At 38.2% G+C, this 21,890-nt stretch overlaps 1 protein-coding gene across 2 annotated transcripts in view; it reads left to right on the plus strand.

Moving 5' to 3' along the window:
• ZCCHC7 (zinc finger CCHC-type containing 7) overlaps positions 1 to 21,890 on the plus strand; it is a 162,268-nt gene that overhangs the window by 71,347 nt on the left and 69,031 nt on the right. For both annotated transcript variants that reach the window (XM_089488735.1, XM_089488736.1), the window contains exons 3-4: positions 15,274 to 15,314; positions 19,285 to 19,407. In XM_089488735.1, coding sequence (XP_089344861.1) covers positions 15,274 to 15,314; positions 19,285 to 19,407 — 164 coding nt within the window. The remainder of the gene's footprint in view (positions 1 to 15,273; positions 15,315 to 19,284; positions 19,408 to 21,890) is intronic.

Raw genomic sequence — 21,890 nt, forward strand, 5'->3', positions numbered from 1 at the left:
AGCACGCACAAAATGGCGGCGGCCATTCCACACGGCCGCCGCCATTACGATGTCACGAACGCTCCGCCTCCAAACGAGGCGGCACGGACATGACGTCCTTGTGCCGCACAAGGGCGCTTAGAGCGCCCTTTACGCAGCACAAGGAGCTCCGTTTTGGAGCTCCTTCTTGGCTTTGCGTCGCTGGGCTCAGCCTTCAGACGGCTGCGCCAACGACGCAGAGGAGAAAGGGGCCAAGTGGCCCCTTTCTCCTCCTCCCCGCCGCCGCGGGGTGTCCTTGGGACGTGAAGCCCCAAGGACACCCCTTTCCAGGCTGCGGGGAAGGGGCCTTTTGCCGCATTCCCGCAGCCCGGAAAGTGGCGGATCGGGGCCTCAGCGGCTGCCGTTCTGACCACTGAGGCCCCGATACAGCGGGGAAAGGGGCAGGTGCACGCCGCCCCAAACGGGCGGTCTGTAACCCGCCATAGTCCAATACTCAAACCACTAAGTCACAGTATTAAAAAAAAGCAGAAAGCCCTACTCTCTGTTCAACATCTGTTTTACCTCAGATGGTACAGTTGGAAGAGAGTCTCCAAAGATTATTTTAACACATTTGTGAAAACCTAGGATTGCAGAAACTTTGAGGGACAGAAACCTTATAAGAAATAAGAAATATTCAAAACCTTCTAGAGTATCATCTAAAATGGGAGTTCAAATCACACAGGACTGTAGATATTTTTTTAAACTGCATCTCTCAAAATTTATCAGCCTTGGTTGTGCTGGCAAGGGCTGCAGGGAGTTGCAGTCCAGCAATCTTTGAGTCCCACTCTGCTCTAGACATTAATATTTACACTCAGTCCTCCATAGCCACAGATTTTTTAATCCACGGAGTATCCACAGTTTGAAAATATTCCAAAAAGATATAAATTCGAAATAGCAATATGTAACTTGCAAATTCATGAAAATACTTAAATCGTATTTGTTCATATTATATATAAAAAGAAGATTTTATGTTCTTTTTCTTCAGCTTCAAAATATGTTTATATCCCCATTTTGTTTGGAGTTCATGGTACATGCTGAATAATAGAGAGATCACTAACAATCTGTTTATGTCCACAGGTTTCCTATGCTTCTGGTTGTTCTGTAAAATTATTTACCCAACCCCCAGTTGTTACCTTCCATAGGTGGGAACATTTTATTTTTAGGTATCTAAGAGTAAGAGTTGTATCTGTAGGAATGGTGTTCTAATTAATACACAGTGGGCCCTTGGTATCCACTAGGGTTTGGTTCCAGGAACCCCAGTGGATAACAAAACAAGTGGATGCTCAAGTCCATTTAAATACAATGGCAAAGTAAAATGGCGTTCCTTATATTAAATGGCAAAATCAAGGTTTGTTTTTTGGAATGTATTGATTTTTGAATCCATGGATGAAAAATCGTGGATATGGAGGGATGACTGCATATAGGTCAGTTCTGAGATTTCTGCTGTTATGCCATACCTTCCTTGTACGTATTTATTGAAAGGCAAAGAACCTGAGGAGCTTGGTGGATCAGAGGAACTGTGTTCGATGATAAACAAAGCTTACAGAAAGAAGAGAAGGGGATCTTCTATTATCCTCTAAAATGATGGGCCTGACAAATAGCTTGAATTTTTTGCTAACATTTGCAGGAATGGTATTTTCATATTTAAGGAGCATTTATTTTAAGAGAGAGATTATAGTGCATCTGCAGTTCTGTAAATTAAAAGTCATACAAAATCAAACGTCAGCTCTGTTCCTGTATGCTAATTGTAAATCAGTCCTTTCAGTGCTTGGTGCTTTTTGTAGCCAAAATGGTAGAATGGAGAAGTGGCAGTATTGTCAGAGTTTTGAATTATTATTTTTTTACTGCTGTTAAGTAATTTTGAATTAGCTTGAATTTTTTCCAAAAAGCTCCATGGTCTTCAGAGGCAGAGGGGTCTCTAAGGTTGAGGGAAACCCACAGTCCAGTGAACTTTGAATACCTTTCAGCTCCAGTTGTGAAACCATCCAGATTGCTGATTGATAAACAAGAGGGGGAAACCTGAAAATTGGTCTGGAAGCAAGGATGGAATAATAGAGTGTTTAGAAAAGGAAGACTGGGCAAGAACTTGACTCATCCATGCACTCACCCCTCCTCTCTCTCCAAGTAGCCTTCACTTCACCTAGTTTGGACAGCTGTCCTTCTGCCTGATAAAGAAGCTTTTGGGAGGCACCCATGGAACGAACATGCATGCAGCATTTTGTTGTTGTTCCCTACTTGTGCTTTTTTTCAGTTTTATAATGTAGACTGAAGGTCAGTGTGGAACTGAGGCTTGCAGTCTTCTGTATATACAGTAAGCATACATGTATAGACCATGATCTTAAATGCTGAATCACTTTCTCTCTGGGGCCATCATCCTCTGTGAATGCTCCCATTGAAGAAACAGTAATACTATGGGAGTTAGTTGTCTGCTAATAAAAGAATAAAAATAACAGTAATAATGTGGGAGCTAGTTATTTAATAATAAAATAATAAAAATCCATTCTGGTAACTTTGCTCACTTTGTGCCTTTCAGTAGGTTCCCCTCCCATGACTCAAGATTTGAACCGTCTCTAGAAAATTGTGAAAATAGTAAGATGAAGCAGAATTTAAGGAGTGAAAAACAGTTTATCCTTCCTCCCTTGCCTAAAGCAATTCTACTTTTGAATCCAAGGCTGTTTCAAAAGTAGCCAGTGCTGTGGTACCTTGATACTAGGTAGGCAATGACCAAATAAATAAAGAATGTCAGGGATTCCTTTGAGCTGGCCCAACCCTTCTTCCTGAACTAAAGGACTAACTTGGATTCTTACCAATTTTACACATATTTCTTGTCCCTATTACAGTTATCTGATCATGTAAGTGGCTGGCATGTTTATTTGAATTTCTGCTTTGTCACCTTTAATCACATTTATTCCTGCAGCAAATGACTTCTTATTTTAAGAAAAAAATAATGCTTTCCTTGAAGAGTTGATACTTAATGTAGCATTCATCCTGATGTCATGGCCTTACGTTGGGTGGTTAAAGGTATTTCACCAAATTATTGTTAACCGGTAATAGGTTTTTCTCCTAAAGCACACCTCTTGTATAAGCTGGGTTTTTTGAATTGTGTATGTACTGAATTAGTCAAAGACCTGGCTAAAACCATTTTTCCCCTTCCTCCCTCCTCCCCCAAACTTGCTTTTGTTATGTATTGGCTTGCTAATCCTTGTGTTGAGCAGTATCAGACATCACCTTTCTTGGGGGCAGTTAGTCCACTCTTCCGCTTTCTTTGTCAAAGGGCTCCCTTAATAGGAGAAGTCAACAGGGAGGACAAAAAGGATTGAAAGTTGTATTTAATCAGGGTCAGAGAGGTGGTGTTCAGAGTGACGGGCCCACAGGCAAGCTGGCCTTTTATGCTTACCGACGCAGATGGTCCCAAAGCATTCAGCTAAGTGAAGAGAAAGCTGCCCAGTGAGCTATTGTAGGGGCAGAGCATCGTTACACTTGAGAAGGGTTGCCAAGGGTAACTAGAGAGTATCACCAGTATCGTGTGATCACTAGTCTGTGCCTTTGAAAACCTTAAACTGAGAATTGCTCTAGGTCTCTTGGCATCTGGATGTTCATGTGCAAGCGGTAGTTTTTGAGCTATGCTTTTGATTTATTTCACTTTGAGGAGATGGACAAACGAAATGGAGTTTAATTAGTGAGATGTTACCATGCAAAATAATAACCTCTTGGTTAGCTTATTAAGTTTTCATCTACGTGGAAAACTTATATTAAGAAAATGTGTACGTATTAATATATTTCCTAAATATATTAGGAAAATGGCTCTGTGAGAATTTAATGCATTGGCTGATTTTTTTAAAAAAAAAATTAAATAACTGTGTCCTTGTTTCTGAAAAACAAGTATCACTATCAAAACCTGTCTATTTAATGAAAACACAGGGGATTAAAGTGTATTTGTGAGAAATTAAGCACATAGCTGGAATTGTATTTGTCTTGAAATCAAAAGAATCTGGCATTCCAAAGTCCCATGCTCTTAAGTATAAGCAAACATATGCTCAGTTCATTAATTAATGGTGTCATACAGTTCAACGTATGTATGCAGAATGATATGACTAGATAAGATGCACGCTAGAACAACAGATTCAATCCTCAAATGTAACCAAGTTGTTCTTAGTGCAACCCAAGGGAGTGGGGGAGCAAGCTAAGATGGCTTTCAGCCAAGCTTTGCAAGCTTCCAATTCTTCCTGCTAGCCAAGGGCAGTTTTTACTCCAAATGTAAACTAAAACAAGCCACAGTGCCCAAAGGATCCGCGAAACTCCCAAGCATTTCCCTTGCTATAGAAAAGTCTCAGCTGGTTGGCTAAGCTGTTCAACCCTCTTTTACTTCTTTGCAACATGCAAAGAAGGGGGTAATGATTTACCCTTCATTCTCCCCTCCTTTCATTCTTACACTTGGATGTTTTCCAAGGAAGTGGCTATTGTTTGCTCTTTTTTTAAACAGGATATACCAGCAGTCATTTACAGATATCATAGCTATGGTTTGATAAACCCACATAATTATCTACTTTCAGTAGGACAACTTTGCTTTCTGAGATGCAATAAATTTAAATAACTTTACAATTTATTTTAAAGGCAAAAGTTTTAAAAGTGCCCTTTTTGTGTGCATTGTATATTCTAATTGGAGTACCATCAAGGGAGCATTTGCAATTTCTAGTACAGTTATGTATCTGAGAAGCTATTTCAGTCATGTATAGTAGTTTAATATTTGTCAGAATTTTGCTGGCAATGGAGTAAAAGTGTAAAGAATACTATAGGACGACAGATTTTAAAAGCATATTCTTGTGCAGCATTCATTCTGAAAAAAACAATGAACTAGTTACTGTGGCATAAAATAACACAATAGTTTCAAATACATTTTTAAGACTTACATACAAGAATATGCTGTGAAAGGTGTGAGATCCCTTTGCTCGGGAGAGTCAATCCCTTTCTAACCTGCTCTATACATTTTCTTTCTTTTCTCTAGTTATAAACTAGCCATTTAATTTTTTTAAAATCCTGGTAATCCCTCTAAGGACAAGGTTGTCTATCCATAGGAAATAACATGTGGAGTAATGGATGGCCTTTCAATAGGGATATCTCTTTTTGGATATCAAACTTTCAAAGGAAACAGCTAAGAAATTGATTTGCTGCACAACAAAAATGGGATAACCAGCATGAGACTAATTAGTGAGTAATTCCTATAACAAATCCAACCCTTAAAGAAATTTGTGTGTTCTGTTTCCCCAGTGTTGATTTATTTTAGCAATAGCCTTGCTATATTATGATTGTGATTATGATTTTTAAGCATCCAGCTCTACATGTAAGTTTTGCTTTGAGCAAATTTAATGGACATTTTCTAATTAATTTTTAGAAATGGAAAATAGCTAATTGTAGTGTGGAAGTGTGAGAAGACAACCAAGAATGTGGTAAGCCAAGCCAAGGCACAAAAGAGAAATTTTACATCCTTCCTTAGAGATTAGTGATCCAGACTGTTGACTTTCAACTGATGAGTTACAACCCAAACCTAAGCCAAAAGTGAATCATTTTAATTGTACTGAAACCTGCCCCCCTCCATGCGTTCCTTTAAGAGAAGAAGAAAGTAGGATAAGGGGGTAGAAATTAAAAATACAAAAATGAATATATTTAGGGATCAGCAAGTAGAGGCTACAAAGCCAAATCCATCTGCCTTAGGAATATAGCCAGCCTGTCTGTTGTTCATGTGGAGGCAAGAAATGTGTGAAGGAACTGAAGGCTATGACATAGAAGCCTTCCGCTGATATATTGTATTATGTAGAATTTGGGAAGATGAGGCTGCCCAACAGCACTACATCTTACATCTTAAAATAGCGCCTCCTTTAGGTGATTAGGAATATTAAAACCAAATGCAACATTCTCTATATTCTGTATTTGAGCTCTGTGTTGGTCCAGCCTGAGGAGTACTGCAAATCATATAGCATTTTAGTTGTCTACTAACACAGGATTGGCTTTATGTGATTTCGAGTAGGAGGAAATTTCTGATCACTGGTGCTACTGTTGCAGCTTGCTTTCTTAGGTTCCTTCTCACCAAGTAGAGATACAGTACCTCAAAAGGCATCTGATTTGAATCCTGTAGTATCTGACACAGTTCTTCCACTTGTTGTGTACCTTCAAACCATTTCTGATTTATGGCGACCCTGTGATTTTCTTGGCAGAATTTGTTCAGAAGGGGTTTGTCTTTACCTTCATCTGAGGCTGAGAAAGAATGACTTATAGTCTAGAAATATCAAGCAGTCTTTTTTCCTATCCCTCTTTTTTTAGTTGCACTATTTTGACTGTATATTTCTAGAGTTTTAACTTCTGATGTGTACTGAAATAGCACAGCAGATTGTCGATCTGGCATTCCTGTCCTGAGAGACATCTTTTTCTGCTGATGTGGGAGCCCAGCTTTACTAAGTGTAGCCTTAGTAAAAGAGGAGGGTAGTGATGAGAGAAGGTGCTAATCATTCCTTTTACAATATATAGTCAGCTTGTTCATATCCATGAGGTTATGGACACACAGACACACCTCTTCACAGATAGCAAAATCTGTGGTAGCGCAGGTCCCATTGTTTCCAAGGACAGCGTGATGTGCATGCGGCTGTGTTGGCGCAGTGGCATACACATGCTATCATTGGGGAGAATCTGTGGATGGCAAGCTTGGGGAAGAGGAGAACTGGCTTTATTCTCTTAACCAGTTCATAAACTCTGATCTAAATTTACAAAATTGCTTTATTTATTTATTTATTTATTTCGGTATTTCTGTTTTGCCCAGCCCACAAAAGCTTCCCAAGATGAAGAATAAATACAAACCAATTAAAGCAATACAAAGGTAAAAATATTTTTAAAAGGCATTAAAATACTCTTTAAAAACTCTTAAAATTGGTCTAAAAACAATGCTAGAATCCACTTTTGAAACAGTTAAAATAGCAATTTCAAACACTGAATGCCATGTCAAACAGCACTGTTTTGGCTGAGAATACCTAGCTAGATCTGTACCCACTATCCCTAAATGGGTCCCTGGGACCTTCTGTTTCCCTTCTGTTTATTTTTACTTCTGGAATCATAGCAGCAGTACCTCAGAGAGCCCTCTCCTGTTTTACTCTTGTTGTTTTTTCTGTCTTAGGAATCTTGGCTGCAGTGCCTCAATGTCTTCGCACTGCCCCAATCCTCTGCATAATGCTACAAAAGAGGTTCATCATTTCTCACCCACACATCCATTTTTGGAATATTTCTCACAATGCCCAATGTCCCCCATTGGAACATCATGAGAAATATTCCAGAAATGGGTGTGTCCTAGGAGTGTATATGAAGATTTTATATGAACTGTATATGAAGAAGTCTAGGAGTGTATATGAAGATGGAATGACAGGTGTGGTTTGTGTGGTGCAGAGTGAATTTGTATGATGATTGCTGAGCAAGTGATCCTGGAACCCTTTTTCGGTGACCTCTCTTTTTGGAATTTCCACTTGAAACTTGGCATTCCAACTTGGATGGCAACTGAAAACTGTTTATGTTTACACACACACACACACACACACACACTATAGTATCCAAAGAATTGTGATTGCCACAGATATTCAAGCATTCCCTTTTATTATTCTAGATGTTTGCATGGTTTTTGTAGCTTGTTGCTGAGTTGTTTAGAGGAAGAGTAGACTATAAAGATATTAAATAAACTGGATCTGTACTATTTGATTAAAACCAAGAATATGTTTTGTATTTTGCTGGGACATCAGTGTTGTTGCCACATGAGGTAAAATATGTTTCTTCATTCCCGTACTGAGGGAGACAAGGCATTCCATTTGAATCAGAGTTGTTTTATTGTCACTGTTTGCTATAGTTCCTTTGGAGATCAGCATGCGTTTGTACTAGAGACACTCTGTTAATGAAATGGCGGGGGGAGATACTCATAATTTATCATATCACAAAACTGTCCAGGCAGCATCACCTCCCATTTTCAGATTATCTGTATCACAGCCAGTGCAAAACCAGAAATCCAATTAGGTTGTTCTGGCACAGGGCTGGTGTAGTTATCACTCCCCAAAAATCTTGAGTTGTTTTAGACAAGTTTGTCTTGTTGAAGCCACCTAGTACTGGTTAAGTCCTCAAGACCAGGTACATCGTCAGCACCTAGGGAATCTATTATGTGCAGTATGTGAATAGATTTTAGTGCGTTCCCAAAAAAGAGGATAGACTGACCTAGGTGGGAAGCAGACAAGGCCAATTGAAGCAGCTTCCAACTGCTTTGGAGGTGTACTGATTAAACGACACATGCCTCCAAAGTGGCCTGAAGCTGTGCCCTGGTCCTTAGGACTGGAGCAAAAAGAAGCTGGGATAATCTAACTCCTGGCGATACCAGTCGGCGTGGACAGGGAAGGAGTTCTGACCTGCTTCTGGCCGGAGTGGACTCAGGCCACTCTTTCGTGCCCATCTGCTCTAGCCCCCTAGGATCCCAAATTACCAGTCCAGCCGCATGATATGGGAATATATTTTTGATTGGTTGGTTGGTAGGTAGCTACCACTAGAATTGAATAATAGTGAAGTTATTTGCTGCCAACCTAATATTGGTAAGAAATAGTGCAAGTTATAGATTTTTTAGAGGGATAGCTTGAAGGCTAGGAGAAAAATGATGTGGAGGTACAACAGATATCTGGCTCTGCCCAATTTCCCTTTTATAGTAGCTCCTCCTCTCAACATGTATCTGATACTGATCGTTATGCCAGTTAGGCAGTCCTCTGCTTCAGCATCCTGCTGATATTTTCTGTTAAAATTTACTTTGCTCCTGTGCTGTTGAGACCAGAAACTAATTCCCCATGACTAGTCAAGGGCCCTCTGCCCTCACCAGGTGGTCCTTCTCTTAGAAAAGTCGGTGGATTATTTGTTTTTAAAAATCCCATTCTCTCTTGATAACGCGGAGAATAAACCACAAGGAAAAGGTTTGAAAGGAGGGATCTTACATGAAAAAGAATAGTTCTGTTTTGGTTGGGCTTTATATTTTTATGAATTGAGCGCAAAAAGACAACTGAGATTCTAAATTGCATATTATATCATTTATTCTCCATTGGAAAGAAAACATTCTTTTTTTTTTCTGTTTGACTGCTCTGAACTCTAAAAAGAATAGCATTGAAGCCCAGCTACTTATTTATTTTTTTTAATCTATTCATTTTATACTTCTCAGACAGATTTTTCCCTGGGGTGAAACAAAGGTTAACTGAAATTTCCTCTGTTGTGTACCTGAACGAATCAGCAGTTTGAGAAGGAAATCCCATTGATGGGCAAAGAGAGTGACAGGCTCTATTTAAAGAATTCCCCCGACTGTGTGGTAGACCAACCATGCCATGAATTTAACTGTTCCTGTGGTCCCTATACTTGTACCCACCAAGAAAGAGAGAGAAACCTACTTTGTTCTCTAAATGTTGCTCTAAGCTTTGAAAACCACGAACAATTGACATTTGTGTATTAACATTACTAACTGTGAATATGACATAAATTATGGAAAGTCATATTGTAAGAGGAAATTACAAAAAAAGAGATGAAAACCAAAGGGGAAACAAGGAAAAAGCTTTTGCCTTTTGCATGCATTTTTTAAAAAAGAAAGATCATGCTGCACTCCTTTGTAGGATTCTGTAATCTTAAACATATATGTAATTTTGGTGAAAACAGTTTTGTTTTATTTTTCAGTTCTCAGAGATAATCTTACACTGTGGAAAAGAACAGACTAAAAAGAGCATCATGATGGGTACTAAGTAACTAACAAATTCCCCAAAATCATAAAGAGGTTAACATACTAAAAGCATGTGCATGTGCTCCAGTACATGACAATCTGTTTGTACCTGAACTAAGTTTCTTGAAATTAAATAATCACTTGTATCCATTTGGTTTAAATAATCTTAATTCCTGAATGCAGGATTAATGTATCATGCCTTCCAAAAGGACATACTTTTAAAAGATTAAAAATACCATTTCATACCTTCTAGCTTCCAAATGACTCTTCTTGTGAGAGCTAATGTCTGCTCTGATGTTACTGATGGTTTCATCTTAGCCTGGAATTAACTATATTTTAGACTGAAATTAACATATGTTTTGTCTTGCATTTTTTTCCTGTTTTTGAAATTTAACCAAAGTAATTATGGTCTGAATCAGTATTTCTAAATTTGAAACACATTTCCCATGAACTGAGAAATGTTTTTTTCATGATAATACTCTGGTAGGCTTGGTCTGAGATAATGTTATTTAAGGATGAATTTACCAAAATCCTATAATGGAGGGTCATTAATATCAAATAAGCAGAGACATACAGTGTGTTGCTGTGGGGAGTAAGTTTGTTGCTTTGCTAAAATGGTTCTGTCAAAAACTCTGTTAAATAATTCCTTGGGGGGGGCGTCTCTTCAGATCTCTTCCACTTTTATGGGATACTGACAAATAATCCATTCCATCACCAGGATTCTTCTTGTATTATAAATGATCTTCTCACTCATCAGTCAATAAGAAAGCCTTTAAGTGTATAACAGGAGTTTTGAATGCCTTTTATGATTTTAAAAAATGATCCCAGTTTTCTCCAGAAGTCTTTCCATCACCTCAGAATGTCTGATGCTTTATCTTGAAAATAATTTTTTTTTGTTATTATTTTTTTATAAAGGTCTGATGGCTGTTTCTTCATCCTGATTTTCCATAAATGGGTTAGATTCGCTAGATTGGACCTTCTTCCTTCTGTTTACAGAGGAAACCACCAGGAGCCAGTAGGGCATCCCCACTGGAGAAGAGGGGGAGAGACAGTGATTTTTGCTAATTCCTTCTTCCCCCTTCCCCCTTCTCCCTCCCCCAGCTCCTTCCTCTGCAAAGCCTCATTACCCTCTGGAGCAGATTGTCATCTCTCTCCATATGTCTACAGTATCACCCACTTCATGGAATCCTGCTCTGCACAGTTCCAGATCCAGTGCACTAGATTTTGGGTCATAGAGTACTGTCTGCTTTCATGGTAATCCAGTAAATGTGTGCGTGGGTGTGGGGATGTTATGGGCCAAACATTCTCCTTTGTCAAGGAAGCCTGTGAAGTACGTCAGTAGAGCTCTTACATGAGTTCCTTAATTAATGCTTGTCTTGATACAAAGTTCAGTTGTGTGTTGTTTAATTAATGCATTTTAAACCAGATTATACTTTTTATTCCAGGGTAAATAAAGCAGGGTGAGATCCAACATGGTGTAGTGGTTAGAGCACTGGACTGCAAATCTGGACACCAGGGTTCAAACGTCCGCTTGGCCATAGGAACCCATTGGGTGACCTTGGGCAAGTCACATTCTCTCAGCTTCAGAGGAAGGCAAAGGCAAAATCTCCTCTGAACAAATCTGTCAGGAAAACCTTGTTTTCACTTTAGGATTGCCACAAATCAATTTAGGATCATCATAAGTCACTTTAGGATTGCCATAAATCAGAAGTGAGTTAAAAACACACAACAACAATTATTCTAGAATAAAGACCATCATTTGGTTCTTTGCTGTCAGTTTCTGGGGTTGAATTACGATAATCATTTTTCCTGCTCCCCTCTAAATATCTTCTCTTATTCCTCTCCATAGGGAGAGGCAGGTAACAAATAATGACAACAATAATATCTGTTTACAAAGCTGAGCTTTTAATGTGTAATTGAATTGTGTAGCATTAATGGATAATTAAATTTTAAGATCAACAACAATTGGTACAAAAAAGCCCTTGAAATGGATTCAGGATCCAACACATACAGCCATGTTTAAGCAAGCTTCATAGACTAGACATTCCTACTTAATATTTTTGTATTAAAGGGAAAATTGTAAAAGCCACCATTAATGCATGAAAAGGTCACATGTGGGCTTGCATCAATTTGCCTGGGATTCTCTTTGAAACCAAAGTATGCAGACAAAGTATTTATTGGGGAATTAATGCATATTAGTTATCCATTAGCAAATTTAGTTTTCTCATGTCTGCTGTGATCTTATCAAGTTCACAAGCATTCAGTCTTGACATATTGTTTAAACCATTATTTTATTTTATTTTATTTTTGGTTTGGGGTGGCAGATGTGGGCAACCCCATAGAATCTTCCCCTTGGGCCGTTACATTCTTAGCCTGCTAAAATCCCTTAAGACAATGTGTTTCCTACTTTGCAAGATGTGTCTGGTAAAAAAAAATCAGAGATGATTGCTAGTACGTAACGTGAATTTAAGAAATAACATGCCAGTTCAGACTAATCTCCATCTTTTATAAGGTAAGTGGTTTAGTGGATAAAGGGAATGCAATACATATAATCTTCAGCATAATCAAATTTAGCAGTGCTTTTGACACAGTTCCACATGACATTCTCACAAGTAAACTAGTAAAATTTGATTGTAAATGCTTTGGAGGATAGGGTTTTAGATTGGAATGAACTTAATAGTTTAGAGAACTGGCCTATAAGCCACAAAATTAATTCCACTGAAGATCAAACAGAGTTACAAAATAAAATGCAGATCATGAAATGTGGAAGAACTGAATAACTGTGCAGTCAAGACCATTGTTGATGATAAACTGAGCATTTTTCAACAGTATGCAATTGCTATAAAAATAAGACAAGTCCTATGCAAAGAACTGATCAGCTGGTGTTGGTAAAATGAATGTTTTAATTTACATGTTTTGACACAGGTATGGCATGGAAAAGTCAAGAAATAGGAGCATTTTTCTGCCTTGTGCCACCTATTTAAATTAAATGAACCCCTTTCAAGGAAAATATAAATATTGGAATAAAGTCAAGAATAGCATGATGAAAGACGTGGAAAGCATACTTCATTAGGAGAAGGCTAAACAAACTATGTTACGAAAAGAAGAGTCATCTATATTCAGTATTACAACATTTTTTTAGCTAATCACTTAGGTATATAACATTGTTGCCATGTTTCTTCCAAACAGGTCCTTGGCTTAACAGTTTTTTGTGGAAAGTATACATAGATTTCTAAATTACACAGAACTTTTAATGTGGCAGAATAAAAAAGTAGCTGTTTATAGAACAAAAGTAATTACAATTGTGTCTAAAATGAGTAAAGCATCTGCTTTAGTTAAAATCCTTGCTTGCTGTGTAGATAAGAAATGGCTTCCTTCAATTTTTTATTATGCAACATTGGATATACAAGTTATTACTCTCTCCCACTAATACTAAAATCAAAGGTAGTTAATGAAGCTGAATTATGAGAGAACTGAAGACAGACAAAATGAAATGAACAATACATGAAATTTACTTATTCAAGAATTGATGTTGACCATCAGTTTCTAGAATGAAATTAGAGAGAGGTTAAGCCTCTTAATGGCTACTAGTGTGTTGGCTATATTAGACACATAAGATTGTAGGCAGAATTTCTCTGAATACCAGTTGCTGTGGAACAACCATTGGGTAGGGCTGCCTTACCTGTGAAATGACATCTGGTTGGCTACTTTGGGAACAGTTTGCTGGATGAAATAGGCTTTTATTTGATCCACACAGCAATTATACCCAGACTTGACTACTGCTATGTACTGCAAATGAGGGTTCTCTCTTGGTTTGGAAGCTTCACATGGTGAATTTTAGTGGAAGGAGGAGTTCTAAACACATCACATCATTTTTACACCATCTGCATGGTTAGCAATGCATTTCTGATTTCAGTTCAAGGTGCTAGTGTGAATCTGTTAAGCCCTAAATGGTTTGGAGTTGGTTTATCTGAAAGACCACCTTTACCTATATTATACAGTGGGCCCCTGGTATCTGCTGGGGTTTTGTTCCAGGAGCCCCTGTGGAATCCAAAATCTGTAGTTGCTCAATTCCCATCTTCAGTGGCTTAGTAAAATGGTGACTGTTATATAAAATGACAGAACCAAGGTTTGCTTTTTGAGGCTTTGTTTTGGTAATATTGTCAAGCAATGGGTGGTTAAATCTGTGGATACTAAATACATGGATACAGAGGGCCGAATGTACTTTCTTCCAATCTGCATAACCCCTCTACATATTAACACAAGCATGGTCAATTTGACAGCTGGTTATAATTTTATCCTATGCTACCTAGTGATGGAAGTGCCTGAAAGGGTATTATATAAATCTAAAAATAAAAAGTTCAACAGGGCTCTTATTTTTTCTCCTCGCTGTAGGAGAATCTTTTGTAACTTGAAAGTCTGTATATTCATTCATTACCACCACTGAAAGTTGCTCACTGATGTTTCTTCAAGGGAAGATAAGCAGATTTCTAGGAGTTAGTTGTGTTAACCACTTAGGAAGATTTTTCCTTTTGTTCCGGACTGGATCTATTAATCAAGAGACAAGATGTTGTGTACACAGTGACATAATTATAAAACTGTATCTTAATGTAGAATGTAAAAGGTGCTTTCAGATACTATTTGTTCTTTATAGGCTTTGTTTTGGGTAGTCTCAAATAAAAACTATAGTTTTATGGGAATGAAAAGAGAAGATGGTATGATTAATACCAACTCACCTGCAACTTAGGAATTCCAAATCAGTACTCAGGACCCAGGGAATTGTCCTGCCAGGAACCAGATAATCAGAGATGGGCTCGATACACAGAATTAGGCACCTCTTATTTCTTCTTTTTCTAACATCAGTGGCCACTGAAACGTAGTTTAATGAGCCACTCAGGTGCAGGATGTTGGTAATAGGCCTTTGGAGCTGGAGCTGCACATTTGTCCTGTCTATCTGTCCAGGACATAACAGGCTAGATTTGAAAATTGGTGTGGTAAATAGGTGTACATTTAAAAAAAAAAACCCCAACATATAAAGTGTTATGTGCCTGTGTTATAGGTAAGAATGTTCCCAAGAATTCCTCAAACTGATTGAAAATGCATTGGGTAAATATTTTCCTCATTGTCTATGTGCATTCTAGTGCAATGAAATAGCAGAAGCACTGTTCAAAAATAGAATTCAGTCTCTACAATCTGTAAATTGCTTTTACAGTATTTGTTCAGATGAGCAAACTGCCTGGACAAGCTACATGAAATCTGATCTCTGCTTTATTTCCCTATGACCATTTGCAATATTAATGATTTATACCATATGTAATTATTAGAATAAAGGAGGTGAAATCAGCTCTATAAAACCTTTAGTGCATATTTTCCCACTGCAAACCATTTTATATAAATACTAGTCACATCTGCTTGTGTGCTGTTATTACATTATATCCCACCTCTTCATAATAAAAATTATCAAGACAGCTAACAGTGTGTCTCTTTTTCAGAAGATGGAACAGGCTGGGCCATCAGTAATAAAGACTTAGAGGTAAGTTATTCCAGTATGTATAAACAAACTATAAGATTATCAATATGTCTTCCAAATCTTCATGCAGAAGACTTGTTAAAACAGTCTATAGTTTGTTTTTAGATGTGTGTGCGATATGTGTATGCTCCTGACTTTTGTTAAGATATTAAATTTCATTCTCCATGCTCATTTCCGGTATAATTATGAAAAAGCTAGAAAATGAATAGCACAGATTAACTGAGTAGTAGGGATAGATAGGATTTTTAAAATCAAGATCTGTCATTAGAGTCTCTGGCATCTTTCATTGAGAATAAACATGGCTATTTTAGTTGTGTATTTAAGAAGACGTCAGACTATGAGTGGATTTAGATCATGCCTAACTGTGGGTTTATGTGTCTACAATGTTATTAGAAAAATGAAAAAAAAAAAAACTACTGAAGTGTAAAATAAGAAATGTAGCTTTATCTCTTGTATCTGTGCTCTTAATTAAGATTTGTTTATAGTAGAATATTTTAGTAAGTTCAAAGAAAGCACCACCCTCACTTTAGACAAATGTGTTTGTTTTTGTATGTGAATGGACTATGGAATATGCATCAAAGGAAAGAGGGTATTTTCACTGGCAGTTGCCCTTAAGCCATCCTGTCATGTCCATTTTTTTAATGGTGCTTTTTGGGTCTTGAAAAAAAACTTATTAAAAATAAACCTGGACCAAAGACATATCCTAATCACATTCTTACATATAAAAGTAGTCTGTTCTTAAAAAATTGCTTAGCACCTTAAAGTAAACAGGGGGCATCTATATATCTTTACCACCACCTCTGATCCATGGGCACAAACCAGGGTGAAATTCAAAACCAGCATGCACTGTTAGCAGAGTACCTGCAGAACAAATGGTTCAGTAATACAAATGGCAAGTGAGCTCTTGGGGTATGACAAGGACTTAGTATAAATTCCTGTTGCTGACTTTTAAAGCCCTCCATGGGCTGGCCCCTCCTTATTTATCAGACCTTCTTTCCCCTCACCTTCCTGCTCAGACCCTCCGTTCTGGTAGTGAAGGTCTGCTGTCTCAGCCCAGGATTTTCACTGCCCCATCCCGGATTCGTCCCTTTTCACTTGCTGCCCCTCACTCCTGGAACCACCTTCCCCCACAGAAACATGGCTCATCACTTCAGTTTCAGTTTCAAAACTGAGTTGAATACCACCCTGTTCAGAGAAACGTTCCCAGGCATTGCATTACTATTATTTGCTATTTGATGTCCTTAATTTGTTGCCTGTTTTATTGAACCCTTTCCTGTACGGGTTTCCGTGTGGGCGACCTGTATTCTAGCTTACAGAAATTCAGAAATCCTACGTTGTTCCTTTCCCCCATTTTAATTTGTTGAACTGTAGTTGAATTTTTGAGCGTCAGGTGCATGAGTGATGGACTTGGTTCAAATGGGGCTCAGTCAGCCAAATATTGGCGGGTTCCACGCCGCCAAAAAGTATGTGCTCGGCACATACTAGAGTTAGTACATGCCGAGCACGTACAAAACGGCGGTGCCCTATACACACGGGTGCCGCCATTTTGACGTCGCAGGCACTTAGCATCTGCACGTCGCGACGCAGAAATGACGCCACAAGTGTGCCATTGGTGCCTTGCGCCATCATTACCACGCTGCAAAAAGAACCCGCTTTTTGCGGCTTCTTTTTGCTGCGCCAGGGAATCGCGCGGTTTGTCCGCTGCGGTTCCTTGGCGCAGCAATCATGGGCGCTGGCAGAGCACCTTTTTGGGCGCTCTGTAAAGTGCCATTGTTGTCTCCACATCCATACTATAGGAATAGCCCCTTTTCTGAACTCACTATGATATCAAAATACCTCCACTCTACTTACTGTAAACACCTGAATTTTCTCCCTCCTGCCCCTTTCCCCTATCATCAGTGCTGACAACATCAGAAAATTGTGCTCACCTTTTAAAGGAAGGGGTGATGCTAGATGCTGAAGGTGCGGTGGCCATTTTAAGTAAGGAGAGCGAGGCAGAAGGGAAAAGGCCTGCTGTTTCTGGTAACCAAGCTGCTTCTAGTAAAGCAAAGAAAAGGAAAATAGTTATCATGACTCATTCCTCAGAACAGAAATGTGATCTGGCTTCACAGTCACCTTCAGGTATTTGAGCTGGAGGAAGAAGAGATTGAGGGCTCTTCAGCAGCTCCTTCATCTGCTAGACTTTTTCAGTTTGATGATCTTTGTGTGTTATTGTGTAAGGCAATTAAGACACTGGAGTTTAATGGTACTTCTGATCAAGCAAAGCTTGAGGATCCTGGCTTTCCTCAAGGGAAATGGGATTTACCCCCCAAGTCTGGCCATTTATTTATTTGTGTTTGTTTTTTACTGTATATACTCATGTATATGTGTAGAAAAAAATTGCCCCCCCAAAAAACTGAGTCGATTTATCCACAGGTCAATGTAAGTACTGTAGATGAAAGGCAAGAATGTAATCTGTCCTGGAAGCACCCCATTCCTCTACTCTCTCGTCCATCCAGCTTTTAGTGTGATCACAAACAGTTGTATCTGCTGAATTTTTTTAAGCTCCTTGACATTGTTTTACTTTGCTTCATTCTTTAGATCCTTTGTTACATGTCCCTAAGTTTTACCCTGGACTTTTTCATGGGTCATATCAAACTCCATAACTATGGTCCCCAAATCACAATTTATATGTGAGATCATCTTATAGTTGAATATATATGGTATATCACAGCTTTCTTCCAAAACGTGATTCAAGGCAGCTTCCAAATCATATACTCCATTTCCTGCAAATTTTATGAAGGGTGTAAGAGAAGAATGGGCCAAACATGAGACCATATCCAAAAGCTGTTAAAATGTTTTACAATTCATCTTAATCTGTTGTGGGAATTCCATGATCTTTTGGGGGAAAGCCTTTATTTAATGAAATAAAACTATTTTTCCACAAAGAAAAATAGTGATAATTTTGCCTTAGTCACCATTGAAAATGGTATCCAGAACTCAGAGGAAAAATAAATGAAGCCAAGTAAGATTGCTCCCCAACAAAAATCAGAATTGAATTTTACTATGTTACCTTGAATTTCTGTTCATTCCTTTTCCAGAGATTGCTTCCTTTTATACTTCCTTATGTTTCTAATATTACACAGTTTGAGGTCTATAGTTCTTATGTTCAGATTTCTTATTACTCTTGTGTGTCAACTCACACACCAGTTGCCTTTTACATCTATGCACACATTTACTTGACCTTTAGCTCTAGCCGCAAATAGCTGCGCAGTATGTGCTGCTCTAATTGAATAACATGGTCACTATCAACTGTACTCTTCTGTATTAGGAAGACAGTAGGTGTCCATTATTACCATTGACTAGACTGCAGCAGCCAAATAAATAAGGAGTCACTGTTTCTCTCTGCAAAATCATATTTCAGATGATTATAAAAAAAACAGTCTTAAGAAAGTGAACTTGTTTTAACCTCTTGTTTCATGTATTTTCCTTTTAGATAGATAGATAGATAGATAGATAGATAGATAGATAGATAGATAGATAGATATGTTTTCAGCATGTTAAGGCACATTCATATTTTTTGGAAGAATTTAGAGATCAACAACATGGATTTTACAATTTTACTGATATTTCCTTAATATTTTTATCTACAATGTTCACCTATGTTAAAGGTCTTTTAACAGATTCTGTCTCATGAATTTATTTATATATTAAGCTTACTTTGCAATTAATTCTAGTATTAATTTTAGTATTTAGTAAAAAAAAGAGTGCTGTCTAAAGTTGACATTATGAAAGAAAAAACAAAAAATCCTAAGAGTCTCTGTTGTTAAGGAATGTAAGGCTAGGAATTTAGATGAATTTTGTTTTCACAATTATTAAAAAACCCACACAACTGGATTTTTGATGCTACACAATAGTCTTGACAACTGTGAAAATCAAAGATGACAGCGCAATAATCTATGAACTTCCAATAATTTTCTTTCTGTTTCTTTAGGCACAAATCGGCAACTATGTTGCAGTGCGGCGTCACAATAGATACTACATGACAGACAAAAATGTCACTTGCAGAAATTGTGATAAACGAGGTCACTTATCAAAAAATTGTCCTTCCCCAAAGGTAAATGCAATATTTCGATTTGTCTATTAACACAACAGTTTATTCTGTCATTGTTAGTTGTCAGCTTTGCAACTCTGGGGTTAGACATACTTGTGGTATTGAGGTGCATTTTGAGAAATAGTATGTGTTTGTGTCTGTATGTTTGAGATTGAGAAAGAGAGGGAGCAGGGGGGGGGGGGGGAGGAGAGAATGACAAAACAACCCTTTTCCCTACAAATCTGCAGAGGGTAGTTTTGTCCCAGGGATCATAATTTGCTGACTTCTTCAAAATATGTATCCTGTATTGAGGGATTAGAAAGGGACAATGCACTTAACAGTCAGAATGATTCTCTTGGCTAGGAGACAAAGGAAGTAATTCGAAGACAGTGTTTTCCCTAATGATTTTAGCAATAAACTAAAACATAAATAAGAATCCAGCCCATGCAGGCATATTACACCCAGGGTAAGAATTCCCATAAGCTGAATGAAGATGAAGAGCATGGAGACATGCACTGTATTTCTCTGTATTCCCTTCCCTTGTGATGCTTGTATTCATGCCTAGATGGGAGGGGGAAACAGTCCTTCAGGAGTCAGTGGGAGGTCTCTGAATGCAGGTAAGGAGTCGCAGTGGACTAAATCATATTATAGCTAAATGGTAGAAGGGGAGGGCCGCTTTTTGGAATGTTGGTAGTATTGGATCAAGTGTTTGCATGTTGTAAATACTGGGGGTATATTTAAATATTACATTTACATGTTAGTGTTTTGATGGCTCACCCATTTAAACACAAACTTGAATAAACCTTCACCATGAGTACAGTGGGCACCTGTAACCCATTTCCAATCCTGGCTACCATGGCTTGCTCATGAGTTTGAAACTGGATAAGCCGATCCTATATTGTTACCAGCTCATAGGGTGAGCATATCTGTGCCTAAATATCCTCTCCATGTTCTGCAAAACAGACATCATAAGCAATCAGTCCTGAATTACATGAGAAATATCTTCTGTATGAGATGTAGCACCTGAAAGTGCAGACCAGCAGTTTTAACAAAGCAGTACCACTGTTCATCTACCTTGACCCTCAAGCTATTGCTGCCCTGATTATATAGTCAAAAGCTTTTCAGTATATATGACCTAGATGTACGGTTTTAACTTTACATAGTTTTGTTTTACTTTAGTGTTTATACACAGCCTTTCCATGAAAATAACCAAGACAGCTTGCAATAAGTAAAGCTGCCATAAAAACAGTAAAGGTTTTAAAAGAGTATCAGCACAAGTTGTAAAGATAATTAGCAACCGTAAAGAAGTCCTTATAAGCAGAGCCCTTGAACTCTGCCTTTCTTTAGGTCTCAAATTTGAGGTCTCTTTCTAATATCCATCTGTTTCAGCTTGAAAGGCATGAAGACCTGGAAAAGGAACTATAAGGTGGAGCAAAGTCTTGGGCAGACACATGCAAGGGAAGCAGCAATTTACTGGCTTGGATTGTTGGCCACAAAAAAATTGTTAGGAACTGAAGTTCAATGTCATTTATCTCACAGATTTAATCAGGGCCTTGCACAACATACCATTTGAAGCTTCTGTTGCGTCTTTAAGGACAGTCCCACGTAGAATAAATTACAATAATCTGACCCAGAGGTGTTTGGAGCATAAATTAAATTATCCTACAAGCTTCCACAAGTTTGGAAGAGTTATCCTAGAATAGATAATTTTGCCACCCTTCTGACAGCAATAAAACCCACCCCTAGAACATTACATTATTTGTAACCTCTGTGCAGTGCTAGGCTTCTACAGGACATGAAGCAGACCTGTCTAGAAAATAAAACCTTCCTAAAAATTAATCTCCCTCCTTGGATGATTCTGATTCTCCATGCACAGAAATGTACACACAGAGAAATCCCCCCCCCCCCCCGCTTCATTCGATCAAGCGCAGTAGCATGGGAACACTTGTCTGGAAAAAATATCCAACTATTGAAGGGTTCTGTCCATCTCCCCATTTTATTTAGTTTTCCATTACAGCTCTGTTAGCTTGGCATGTTGTTGTTTTTCACAGGTTTTTCACATGATGCTTTTGCTAGTTGCTCATGTTTTAATTTTAAAATTGTTAGGCAAAGATTCTCCTCACCCATAAGTGCCTATGACCTCCATTTCACTTTTTAGGTAAAGAGCATGCAAATTTTGGTTGTAACATTCTTTTAAAACTTTACAGAGTATGTTTGGGGGAGGGGGGATCTTTCTGTAAATATGTTGTATCTTGCATATCTGTGGGGTCACCTAAAAGCTGACCAAATTGTATAAAATATAATTTAGTTAATTCAGATTTAAAGAATAAAAGCGTGCAAAAACACAAGTGAATATAATTAAATGGTCATAAACAGCACAGAAGAATTTGCAAACTGCCAGTCATTTAAAGCTGTTTAAAATTCAGAACAATTGTAACCTAGCTAGAGTGCCAATTTTGTAGTCTGGGTGTCATAGGTAAGGACTACCTGTCCGTCATTCCTAACAT

This window comes from Sceloporus occidentalis, unplaced genomic scaffold, assembly GCF_023333645.1.
Source record: "Sceloporus occidentalis isolate IW3139 unplaced genomic scaffold, rSceOcc1.0.p SCAF_1, whole genome shotgun sequence".
Lineage (NCBI taxonomy): Eukaryota > Metazoa > Chordata > Lepidosauria > Squamata > Phrynosomatidae > Sceloporus > Sceloporus occidentalis.